Source organism: Phragmites australis, chromosome 22 (genome assembly GCF_958298935.1).
Source record: "Phragmites australis chromosome 22, lpPhrAust1.1, whole genome shotgun sequence".
NCBI lineage: Eukaryota > Viridiplantae > Streptophyta > Magnoliopsida > Poales > Poaceae > Phragmites > Phragmites australis.
This window is the reverse complement of record NC_084942.1, coordinates 19,934,284-19,946,700: the sequence shown is the minus strand read 5'-3', so window position 1 is coordinate 19,946,700 and position 12,417 is coordinate 19,934,284. Positions and strand designations below refer to the sequence as shown.

The following is a 12,417-nucleotide window of genomic DNA, read 5'->3' as shown; positions in this document are numbered from 1 at the left end:
AACCACCAGAGAGGCGATCGAGCAAACCCGCATCAACCCCTCTTTTCCCCGTTTCTAGAAGAGCAATGAAATCAAGTTTATTGCCATGAACGCTATCATTTATGTATGGAAGTTTAGTCAAGTAATTAAGACCTCTGCTATTCCATAATACTCCTCTCATTTGACAATATTGTTTTGTTATTTATCTTTATCTTCTTGATTTTCCAGCCTTCTCTTATGTTTAACTTTGCGGATCGAGATTTTAGGCTTCGCGTTGTAGGCCAAAGGTCACATACCATGTTACCCGGCTCAACCTCATCCCCATCCACTTTCGTTAAATATTTTATTAAGTGGAATAAGAGTTGATCATAAGAATCTAAGTCTGACTCATCCTTACTATGTTCAGTCTCATTTGAACTTACTGTAATGTTCCTATTTTGTCTCATAGTGTCATTTTTCCATTTGTTTGAGGGTCTGTATGGACCAAACTATACCCATTACAACTCCAAGTTTTGACATATTTGATAAAATATGATGGTTGGAGGAGAGGCATTTATAATTTGAATTGTCCATGTGCGTACCTGTTAGCAAGGCTGCTGAGGTGTATTGTGATGTTGAGGGCACCGCTCTGCTCATCCCCATCTCCATTTTGCCCTTTGCAATGACCGGGCCATCATGGTTCCTGGCGGCCGTGCATCTCATAGCGCACGCAAGTGAGTCGTCATCCCTAGCCGCCACTCCGCTAGCTTCAGGTGCAGCAGAGTTACGCTCGCTGCGACGGAGCTCAGAAGATGAGGTAGCTGATGGCGCCGAGGTTCGCTTGTTTTTCGTTGTCCGAGCTGGCCCAACCTGTTGACTCAGAGGCGGCGTTCCGGGCACACCACCCCCAACGTCAGCTGCAACACCTTTGATAACATCTTTCATCCAAGGTGCAGTCGCCGTTGAGGGGCATATGCCCGGCTGCTGCCCTCTCCATCTTTGCAACTGAGCCACAAGGCTCTCGCTGACAAACATTCCAACACTCCCTGAGTCCACCAACACCAGAATTTCATGCTTAGCTATGAATCCCTGGAATCTCATTGTCTTGCGCGGTCTCTTAACCGAAACTGTCTGCTCCTGAACCACCAACACAGCCTCAATTGTCTCTTCCTCAATGGCAACCCCTCATCTGGTGGTTCTTCAACAATCTGCAGAATTTCCAGAACTTTGTCATATCTACCATTATTTTTCCTACATAAATAATTATTTAAGTAAACTAATAAAAGTGGTTTCACTAATTTTGGGGTGTTATGGATTAGTTATGAATTAATCTATCTGCAACATATTTACTCAATTCTGCACGTTATAATAATTATTTTATGATTTCATGTATTTTTAGAAGATAGAGGATCACGTAAGAAGACTAAAAAAATTAGTTTCATGATTTTTGGATTAGTAAATAATTAACTATGCATTTAACTCGAATTAATAAATGAGTTGCACGTTTTTCCTTTCTTTTTCAAACTTCCTCTCCATGAAATATGATGCAAAGGATATTATTTTTGAAAACAAATTTCACAAAAGGTCTTAGAATTGTCTCTAGTTTTTTTAAAAAAATTTGTGATTTTTTTAAATGTTTTTGAATTTTGTAGGTGTTTTTTAACTAAACTAAATTTTTAGGGTTTTTTTTTATAAAAAAACAATTTTATAGGAGAAAATCAAAATCTAAGCGACTTTAAGGGTGTTTTTTATTTTTGGCAACAGATCAGATCAAGAAGCACAGCAACTCCAGACCCTCCCCAAACCAAGCATTCCAAACTCACCGCACAACCCAATGGCGGCCATCTTCTCGAAGGCGGTCGACGCGGTTGTGGCGCTCTTCTCGCTCATCATTACCGTGGCGGCGCCGCTGTTCGACTCCCAGGTCGTCCTCCCGCGCAGCCTTTACCCAGCGCCGCTCGTGAACATCTACCGGTGGTTCATGGCCGAGTTCGATCACTACCTAGTGGCCGACCCGCCGCCGTTCTTCCGCGGCCTCGTGTGGCTCGCTCTCGCCTTACTCTGGCCGGTTTGCGTTGCCAACCTCTACGGCATCCTCGCGCGCCGCCGCTGGGTCGCCACCACCTCCCTCGTTGCCGGCGTCTACATGCTTACATACTTGGTAACCATTTAGCTCAAATAAGGAGAAATGCAATTACTTCTTGTTTCTTGGACAAAATTTCAATTCGATTCCACCGGTCAATCAGTGGAATTATCCCAGACCTCAGTAACATTAGTTAAATTATCTCGATTTTCTAATGTTAACTGTATTCATTTCAGTCTGCAATATTTGGGGAGATGTTGGGTTCCGGGAGAGCAACACTGAAGCTGGTCCTGTTGTACGTTCCGTTCCTTGTATTTGCTGTAACTTTAGTTTTGCGTGGCCTCTGCCCATGCCCAGAGCTGGTTACTGCAGTTTCGTCAGTTGCATCTTCTGCTCAGAAGAAGAGGGTCTAAGATTCGCGGCAACTCGATCAGGGATCTCTTTTATTGGAAATGTGTTGGAATATTTGTTAGAATATGTGTACTAGTCAGTTACGTTTAGATTTGGAGTTGTATTAACCGAAGAATCTGTATCAGATTTTTATAACTCGGCTTCCTCGTAAATATGAGAAGATTGCTGTTGTGGCCATGTCAATATAGCGACCCTGGGTGACTGGTGTTATAACTATAGGGAGTCACCTATAGTCATATCCTGAGATGCCTCTGGATGTAGGCTTTAGTTAACCTCAGCAACAAACATCTTGATCTTAATGTCGCCTATTCTACTAGCACAGTAACTCTTGTTCGCCCAAATAGGCTATTCCAAAATCACCAGACTTGTACAAAATGAACCACTCCTTTTGTGTCAGCATGAAAAGAGCTTACTGAAATCTAGCATTCACACTTCAGTTGCCTACTTGTTATTTGATATTGAGAGAAGATCATCGTTGTTGTCCGAGTCACTATTATGGATCGCAATATTGGCACTTTCCCCACCGCGTGTTGCAACGCCACACAGCACGAGCACTACCAGTCTTTAAGCTCTTGTGTCATTGTCGTTAGTCTCTGTTGTTGCTTCTGCCACCTGTTAATACCATCCTAACGACCCACGGTATTACTGGTGTAGCGAACATGGTTTTTTTTTAATATGTGATTTTGATAATTAGTAACAACATATTTAATTGGACTAATATATTTATCAAGTATATATCTTAATATATCTTATAGATGCAATATATAAATAAGTCACCAAAGCTGAATTTAAGAAAATTTGAATTGAACGAATTCAGAAGAAAATGCATATACCGGAGTATTTTTGGTTCTATATAGAGGGATGAAGACTTCATCGGATGGTCTGATGTTTAAAAAATATACACTGCTGAGCATTTTTCAAGAATGAGTTTTTCAATACAGAAGAACTTTGAACTCACCAGATAGTCCGGCGATGAAGATAATACACCAGAAGCTTCTCTGGAGGATCTTTCAAAAGGGTTTTAGAGGTTTAAAAAGTTGTACACATCGGATGGTCCGGTGATGAGAGGGTCATACAAACCAGACTATTGCATAGTGAAGAGTGGCTCGGTCAAGCTCAAGTCTACACACTGGAGGGTTCAGTGATAGAGATCAAGGTTACACTGGAATATTTGGTGTTCACAAATGGATTTGAGTGGAGTTCCAACGGATAATTTGTATTGTTATACACATCGGATGATCCAATGTTCGTACTGCTGTTTACACAGGATCATTCGGTGTTCATAGTCTGTTGGAGCCGTTGGGGCAACGGCTAGTACGCGGGTTTGGGACTATAAATACCCCATACCACTCAGCCATTTGAGTAAGCTGGAGTTCAGAGAAGCTTATATACACTTGAGAAGACATCCAAGCCACCAAAGTGATTAAAGTGATCGTCCAAAGTAATTAAGTATAAGATTATATAGTGATTAGTGATAATAGGCCTAGAGGGTGTTGTGTCTAGGTGTTGTTACCTAGAGAGGGATCAAGGAGTGATTCTAGTTTGTACCGAGAGGTACGCTGGCGCCTTGAAGTTTTGGTAACTCACCGGCACCTTAGGCCTTCGTGGCTCAAGCTTGTTGACCCTCCGACTTAGTGTGGAGCGGTGGTAAGACTCTTATATAGGGACGCGTAGACTCTTGTCTTGGTGGCTCAAGCTCTAAAATGACCGGAAGAGAGGCTTGTGGTGAGGCCTTAGCTTGGTGGCTCTACCCACTCAATGTGGACTAGGTGTGACGTTTATGTTATCGATACAACGGAATAAAAATTCCATGTGTTGAGTTTGCTCTATCTACTATCTTTACGTTCTCGCATTTACTTCTTGCAATCTATCCTTGCATATTTACCTTTATAGAGTAGTTTGCTAGGATAGACTATAGGTTGCAAATCTTTGAACAGTAGAGTAGACACACTAGATGAATCTAGAGCACTTTTTGATAGAAATTGATATAGGTTTATCTTGTGAAGTCTTTAGAGCCGATTAGTTTTAAGTGTCCTAATTAACTCCCTCTTCTTAGGACGTCACCGATCCCTATAACATGGGACTAACATGTTTCAGGATAACAAGGAGCATGAAGAGCTTAAGGCTAAATTTGAGTGTATTGAATCTCAAATTAAGATCCTTTTGAATCAATCTATCTCTATATTTAATTTTAATCCTAAGGTAGATGCTTCTACTTCTTGCGATGATTTAATTGATTTATCTAGCTCACCCCTTTGTAGTGAGATTTGTGTTGAGAATGTTGTAAAATCACCTAACAACCTCATTGCATAAGAGAATGATGAGCTCAAGCAAGAAGTGGAGAAGCTCAAAAAGGAGTTGGCAAAATTAAAGTGTCATCAAGAAGGCCACAAGTCCTTTCAATGCGAGCAAGTCAGGAAAAAGACCAAGGAGAAGAAGAAGGCGACGAATATCTCCAACAAGACATTTAACCTTTACACCAAACCCAACTACAAGAATAAGACCAAGAGCAACCACTATAAGCTCAAGAAGAAGGAAAATAGCAAGGTGGTTGCGCATATGGTTAGGAGAAAGGACCGGGGTGGAACCAACCTATTTGGGTACCTAAGGAAGTCATCACCAACATGAAGGAGCCACAATCGGTTTGGGTTTCAAAGAAGACTTGAAGCCCGATGCGGCTATGAGAATTTAGAGACTTGGCTCACAAGATGAAGTAAAAGTTCAAGAAAATAAACCAAGTATACAAGATATGACACTTCAATTAAGATCATGGCCATCATGTACCCAAATCCCTTTCCAAAGGTAAAAGAGGAAAATATTAGCTAGATCTTTGTTCATGCAAAATCTCTCAATTGTTGTAGCTCATTTGACTTGTCCAGGATTGCATATGCATATTTCAATTTATTGCAATGCCTAATGTAGATTTTCATATGGTAGATTGTTTATGTTTCTCTCTTTCTTATAAGCAATATACATGGTTTATTAGTTGTAGTTTCGTTACATGACATAAGTTTACAAGTGATATACTTTATGTGCCATGAGTCCAATTTATAGGATAAATTCTCCATTGTTATCAATGACAAGTGCATGTCTCACACAAGTATTCGACACTTGTATGCACATATTTAAGGGGTGCATATCCTATGAGTTGTGATTTTGAGACTCATGTGATTCAAGTGGTATCTTTTGTAGTCTTATGGAGTAATCTACAAGTTCTCGGAGGTATGCAATGCTTATTCGTCAATTGGTATTATTGTCGATTCATTTGATCTTTTAAACTACCTCTATGTATAATATAGTTTAAACTCCCTATCTTATCATATTGTTTAGTTATGCATATGTTTCACTCTCATCATATGTATGCATATATATAGGGAGAGTTTAGACTATATTATGTGATTTTTCTTGAATTGTGATCTATGTATTTTTAATTCAAATGGTAGCCACATTGCTCATTTCAATTGCATATCTACAGTTGGTATGCATATCTATGATTGGTATTATTTACTCTACAGTTGGTAACATATCTTTCAATTGAATTCCTACAAGTGGTATTATTTTATTGGATCATGGTTCATGAAGATATCTCCAAGCGCCCTCTCCCGGAACTGTCTTCTCGGGTTCTTGGGGAACTTGGGTACTCGGGGACCACTGTTCATGGCCCCGAGCGCCCTCTCCCGGAATTGTGTCTTCTCAGGTCCTCGAGGCACTACCGGTACTCGGGGATCACTGTTCATGGCCCCGAGCACCCCTTCCGGAACCGGGTCTTCTCGGGCCTCGGGGAGATAGTCCCCGAGGGAAGGCTCCACGTGGCATTCTGCTGTCCTGGCCTCGGGACTCGGGGACCCCTGGTTCCCATGTCACCGACAGCGGGTTTCATAGAAGTTATTGGAAATACAATTTGTACTAACAGGAGATCAAGTGGCAGATGGATTCACCAAACTATTATTAGCTCTAGGTCTAAACACTACTACAAAAGCTATTTTTTGAGATACCTAAGGTTTATTTCTACAGGCGGTTCATATGACAAACTGCCTGAGTAGTGGGCTGGGGGCCCGTACGGTTTCGAACCACCTGTGAAAATTAATTTCCATTGGCTAGGAGATGAGGAGATTTCACGAATGGTACATGAGGGCATGTCGTGTGGGGTTCTTCATAATCACTACTTCTGTCCTAGCTAACATTTATCTAAGCGGAGACTCCTATCTCATAGTGGATTTTAAGGACATGCACGCTTTGTTCCACCGTGACAAACTCAATATAAATCTCATAAGCGTGGGGTTCCTGTAAGTGCCTACAATCTACCCTTACGTTCATATATATACTAATATATGCTACATAAGCTAATGACTAGTGACTTGTCTTGTAGGATATAATTTAACGATGCGGAAAAGTTGAAGTTATAGGTCAAATTCATTAATCTGCAACGAATTTTTCAGTCTAACTTGGTCGTGAACCGCTTGTGAAAATCTATTTTCATAGGCGATCTATTTTGCACATGTGGAAATCGTTCATTTCTACAGGCCTAAGATCACAGGCGGTTGCGCTAAACGTCTGTAAAAACCGATTACGAACCGCCTCTAGAAATAGTTTCTGTAGTAATGAAAAGAATTTAAACACAATTTTAACTTAGTTAAGTCATGATTGAGGGGGAATGCGAGATAGAGTTAGGCTACAGATTGAATCAAGATCGGTTGATATTGGTCACGTGTGTTGGAGATGGAAAAGGGCTTAAACTGAATCGGACTAGACCTTCAGAGATAAATGTGTATGCATTTGTTCGTTATCAGATGCGACCAAAACCAGCCAGATCAAGTTGTATTCCAAGTATGTGATCTTTGCTGCGTTTTGGCAGCTATATAAATACATTACGTGGCCTCGAGCGAGGTGACAACGCTTTCTAAATAGGCTAGACAATTTACACGCCTTGTGCCCACAAACTATTCGGCCCTGATCCCCGTATAGCTCAGACGGACCACCGGTGGGCTGCTCTACCTCCTCAACCACACCAGCTTGTTGCTGGACTCCAACGTTGCGGAGAAACCTCCCAAAAAACACCGCTCACTACTACAGAACTAGTCATAAGTGTTGTCTCATCAGTACCGGTTCAGTCAAAACCGGCGCTGGTAGGATATCAGTGCCGGTTGGTAGCAATACCAAGCATCAACTTGTCCATTTAGATAAAAAACCGGCACTGATACTACAATCGGACCCGAAATTTTTATGTATCAGTGCCGGTTCGTAATAAGAACCAGCACTGATACTACGATCGGTCCTGAAATTTTTATGCAATGCATTTTTGGCTCGTGCTGGCGTCCCCTCGGCTCGATCATCACTCACGTGTCCACCTTATCCTCTCGGTCACCACTCACCTCTCGGTCTCTCCTCCGGCCTCCTCCCCTCCGGCATCCTCCCCCACCGACCTCCCCTCCGGCCTCCTCCTCTCCTGCCTCCACCGGCCTCCCCTCCTGCTTCCTCCACTCTAGCCTCCTCCCCCACCGGCCACCGTGGCGGTGGCGATGTGTTGAGCATGCGGCGGTGGCAGAGAAGAGGGAAGGCCGAAGGGGTAGCAAGGAGGTGGTGGTCGGCGACAGCGCCAGGTACACCTGCGGTATAGGCTCTGTCTGTGGTGGTGGGTTGCTAGGAAGAGGAGCTACTGAGGAACGGTTCTCCATGGAAGCTTTGGGTTTTGGTTGAATCTGTGAATGCGTGTGTGATCGATTTATGCAGGTTGATGTAGTAGACTTGAATTGTAGGTGTATGCACTCTGTGTATGCGTGTATGAATGTTCTTCTCCTCTATTATGTTTATGCATTTATGGTTGCTCTGTTCTTGGGATGGGCTGCAATGTGAAGAGTGGTGTGTTGAGCAGAGGGAGAAAGGTGGGCTGAAATGCTTGGAGGGAAGTAGGAAGGGCAGGTGTGTTGAGAATGCGGCGGCGGTGGTGACGGCAGGAGCGACAGCTGAGCTGGCTCGCTTATTTTTTTGGCTCGAAAATATTTTTAGTGCCGGTTGGAGGTATGAACTAGCACTAAAAAATAACTTTTAGTGTCAGTTCTAAACCCGACATTGATAGTCAGTGTGACTATTAGTGTCAAGAAAAAATACCGATTAAAAAACCGACAATAAGTTATTTTTCAACCGACATTAATATATAGTTCTGCAGCAGTAACTGCTTAACTCACAGCAGTCACAACTGAGTATCACAACACTGGCCCGGGGTTCGACCTCCATTGCCTGCTGCAGTGACTCGCGTTGATCTGCGCCTTGACTCGCAAGTCCGAGTCCATGCCTCCTATGCACTCGCGCACTGCATCGTCTTGTTTCGCATCCACAGCACCAACCCGAAGCTGCCCTGCCGAGTCTGAAACACCCTGAACACCGCGTCTCACCAGCCGCCTGCAGTGCCAGCCTGGGCTCATAGCCGTCAGGCGACGCCACAAGCTTAAGCTCCACCTGCGCGCACGCCCGCGTCCCACCGAGCTCCTGTTCACTCACCCTGCATGCCGCCGCACGACCTTGCCGCAGCCGCCTTCGCGCCATGAGCCCTGTCGAACCATGCTGGACCACCTTCTGCATGACGAAGCCGAAAAAGAAGAAAATAACTCATTACAACCTCCTGAGCTTGTAATATAATGTTCTCCCGAGAGGATCTCTTTTTTCTTTCCTTTTTCTTTTTTTTATCTCACGGACGAGCCCACCCTGCGGGCTAGGTTGGCAATTAGACCGTGGGCTCAGGTTCCCGTGGATTCTGTACCTGACGGGTCTAGGTTCAAGTCTAAATATTCCCTCATGAGTCTAGTGGGTTAGGTACTGAAATGAGTCTGATCTGGCTCAGTTTTCTGAATTCAGCCATGGTTTGAATCATGTACCCGTAAAATCTTATATAGACCATTTAATTTTCATTTTCTAAATAATCCATCCAGTCCGTCTACCATCTGACCTCTCTCTCAGTCTCTCCATGTATTTCTCTCTCTCTCTCCCGGTTCGGTCTCCACTCATGCTACTGTTGCTCACCCCGTGCAGCCACTGGCACTGCCCCACGCCACCACCAACATTGCGCTACGCCGCCCTACGCAATCGATGTCGCCCCGTGCCACCTCTGTCGCCTTGCGCAACCGGTGCCACCCCGCGTCCTGGTCTTCGCCCACTTTCTAAGACTACAATCAATTCAACGAGCTGCCTCCTTTCGAAGAGAATATCGATCTGTCTCTCATTGATGACACTGAGGAACCTACATACATACACCGCGATCATAATTTGTATCAGGGATATGTAAAAAGTGTGACCGATATTGGGGCTATTGTATAATTTATGATAGTTAATTTCTATTAAGTATAAAGCTTGAATTTTTTATAAACAAATACATTGCCTTAAGTAACGAAGATGTAGTACACAAATTATAAACCTAATATAAAATAAATTACCTAGTATACAATAAATTACAAACCTAAATATACAATAAATAAGTTCCTGTAAAAAAAATTATAACTTAAGGCCTAGATATAAACAAAATATTTTGTCAAAAAAAAAGTAAAAACAATATCAGTGCCGGTTATAGGGAAAAATCGGCACTGATAGACCAAATATTAGTGCCGGCTTAATTATAAAACCGGCATAGATACTCCAAGTATTAGCACCGGTTGGGTTATACAACCGGCACTTATGCTAGTATCAGTGCCGGTTGTAGACCACAGCCGGCACTGATACTCTATCCCTATATAAGCAGGACTTAGCCGCAGCCTCTTCATTCCTCCCTTGCATGCCCTAGATTCCCACTGTCTCACAACATCGCCTCCCCGTCGCCGTCCCCGTGCCCGTCGCCATCCCCGAAGCCCCGTTGTGCTCATCCCCGTCGCCATCCCCAGAGCCGACGTTGCCTCCCCACCGTCGCCTCTCCGTCGCTGTCTCCGTGCCCGTCGCCATCCCCGGAGCCCCGCCCCCGTGCTCATCCCCATCCTCTTCCCCGAAGCCCGCACGCCATCCCCGGGGCCGCCCACGGAGCCAATGTAGTCCCCGTCGCCGTCCCCGGAGCTGACGCCGTCCACGGAGCCAACGACATCCCCGTCGCCCACGGAGCCGACGTCGTTCGCCGCCGCATCTTCTCCATGCACCCTCGCCACCTCCCTGTGCTACTCGGCATAAGAAAAATATTTACATGCATGCATCAAACAGAACTTATTACTTTCGATCTTCATTCTAACTGTTTAGCCTAAGGTTGTGTATGAATCTAATTCTAAGAAACTCGGCAGATTTCTCCGTGTTCCTAATACTAAAGCCTAAGTCGAATGATTAATTTTGTCATGAATCTTTGATGAGTGTTGATGTTCTACCCAACTAAACTTGCTCTGGGGTTCGTGACTTCGTAGACTTGAAGGCGTGAGTTGCTATCTAGTAAATCCTTCCTGAATAGGGGGATAGTTTCCCTATTCATCACGATTACCTTCCTTATATTTTATCGCTACACATTTCTCCATGTGGTCACAATATACACAAGATCAAGTGAGATATACATGATCATCGTATACCCTTATAGATATAAGGTGTTTATAGAATATATAATAATAATTATATATCCCTGTTAGAACATTTCTCATCTTAAATGAAAGGAAAAAAATTTCTGCATTAATATAAAAACTAAATGTCCACATATGGCATACTCTTATGGATCAGTTACTGTAGATTTTTGTTGAGCATATGCTCTTGTTGGTTCGGCCGACATTTACAATGGTATTGAATGCCCGTGCGTTGTAATGAGAGTAAGATCTTCATGAGATAAGTCGCAACGGGAGTAAAAAAATTTCAGTATACTCACCATACTTAACAAATTTGTCACATGTTAAATAATTTTTTTTTGCTTGCACAACTAAATTAACGATGAAAAATGAAGTTCATGGATAAATGATTCAGGTAGAGAAATGGTTCTGGTAATTTACAGTTTTTTTTACCGGAAACCAACATGAGATTTCCTAGCTATGTATTAATAGAGAAGGAGAAACAGAGTACAGAGGCGGCTGAGGCTGAAATCACCAAAAAAGAAAATTAACATCAGCAGTTCACCACACACAGGGCCAGAAACAGCCTAATGTTATAACGCCAAAGCTGGTCCATATGAAAATAATCAGCCGAGCTAGCTTCACCTAGCTTATTACATATCGCATTTAAAATTGCTTTAGATTGAGATGTATTAACTAAAACAAAAATTGAAGCAGTTAACAACCCAGTTTCTACAGTTTATATAACCTGAGCAGACCTCAGAACCCACAAACTTTGATGTTTATCATTGAGCTCGAAAGCAAAGATCTTTGTATTCCTGTATTCAAAGCAAAGATAGAAAATTTGGTTTGAGATCATAAATCTGTCATTGTCGGCTGGCTTGATGTATAATCCAAACAAGCAAAATAATCACATCCAATCCTTGATATGTGATGCTGAGGAGTCACATGAACCATCTAATTCGTTGGGAGTCTTACAAACCAGAACATTTGTTTCTGAAGCATGGGCCGAAGTCCGTAGAAATTAGAGATCCAGTGCACGCGAACACAGAATTAAGTGTGAAATTTTTAATCCACCAGTCCACTAATCAAGTGCTGGCATGGGGGTGATTGGGGCTCCTTGGGTGTTATTGGTGCCTAGAAAAATGAAGAGCTTCTTGACTGAGACACTCTAAATACAGGTCGAGCAAAACACTGAGACACTTTAAACAAAGCTACCGTGTACTGTATCTTGGTGAGACTCGTTCAATTTTTATGTCTTCACAGGGATGCGGTCTAAGTAAGAAATCTTTCAGTTTTGCACTTTGAGTTGTTATTAAATTCTAGGGCAGATGAATTTATTTAATATATTAAGATAATTTTCAAAGATAGCCAAATTAGAATATGATATTCTATTATGAAAGTATATATATTCATTATTTTTTTTAACAATCTTTCTCTTTGATTGGAGCTGCATGTGGCGAAGTTGAG

The 12,417-nt window shown here is 42.7% G+C and overlaps 1 protein-coding gene across 1 annotated transcript; it reads left to right on the top strand.

The window, feature by feature from the left end:
- The first annotated feature begins 1,765 nt into the window (after positions 1–1,765).
- Positions 1,766–2,806, top strand: LOC133905325 (uncharacterized). Its single transcript, XM_062347093.1, has 2 exons — positions 1,766–2,119; positions 2,278–2,806. Exons 1-2 carry the CDS (start codon positions 1,793–1,795, stop codon positions 2,452–2,454), a joined length of 504 nt encoding a protein of 167 aa, XP_062203077.1. The 5' UTR covers positions 1,766–1,792; the 3' UTR covers positions 2,455–2,806.
- The last annotated feature ends 9,611 nt before the right edge of the window (positions 2,807–12,417 follow it).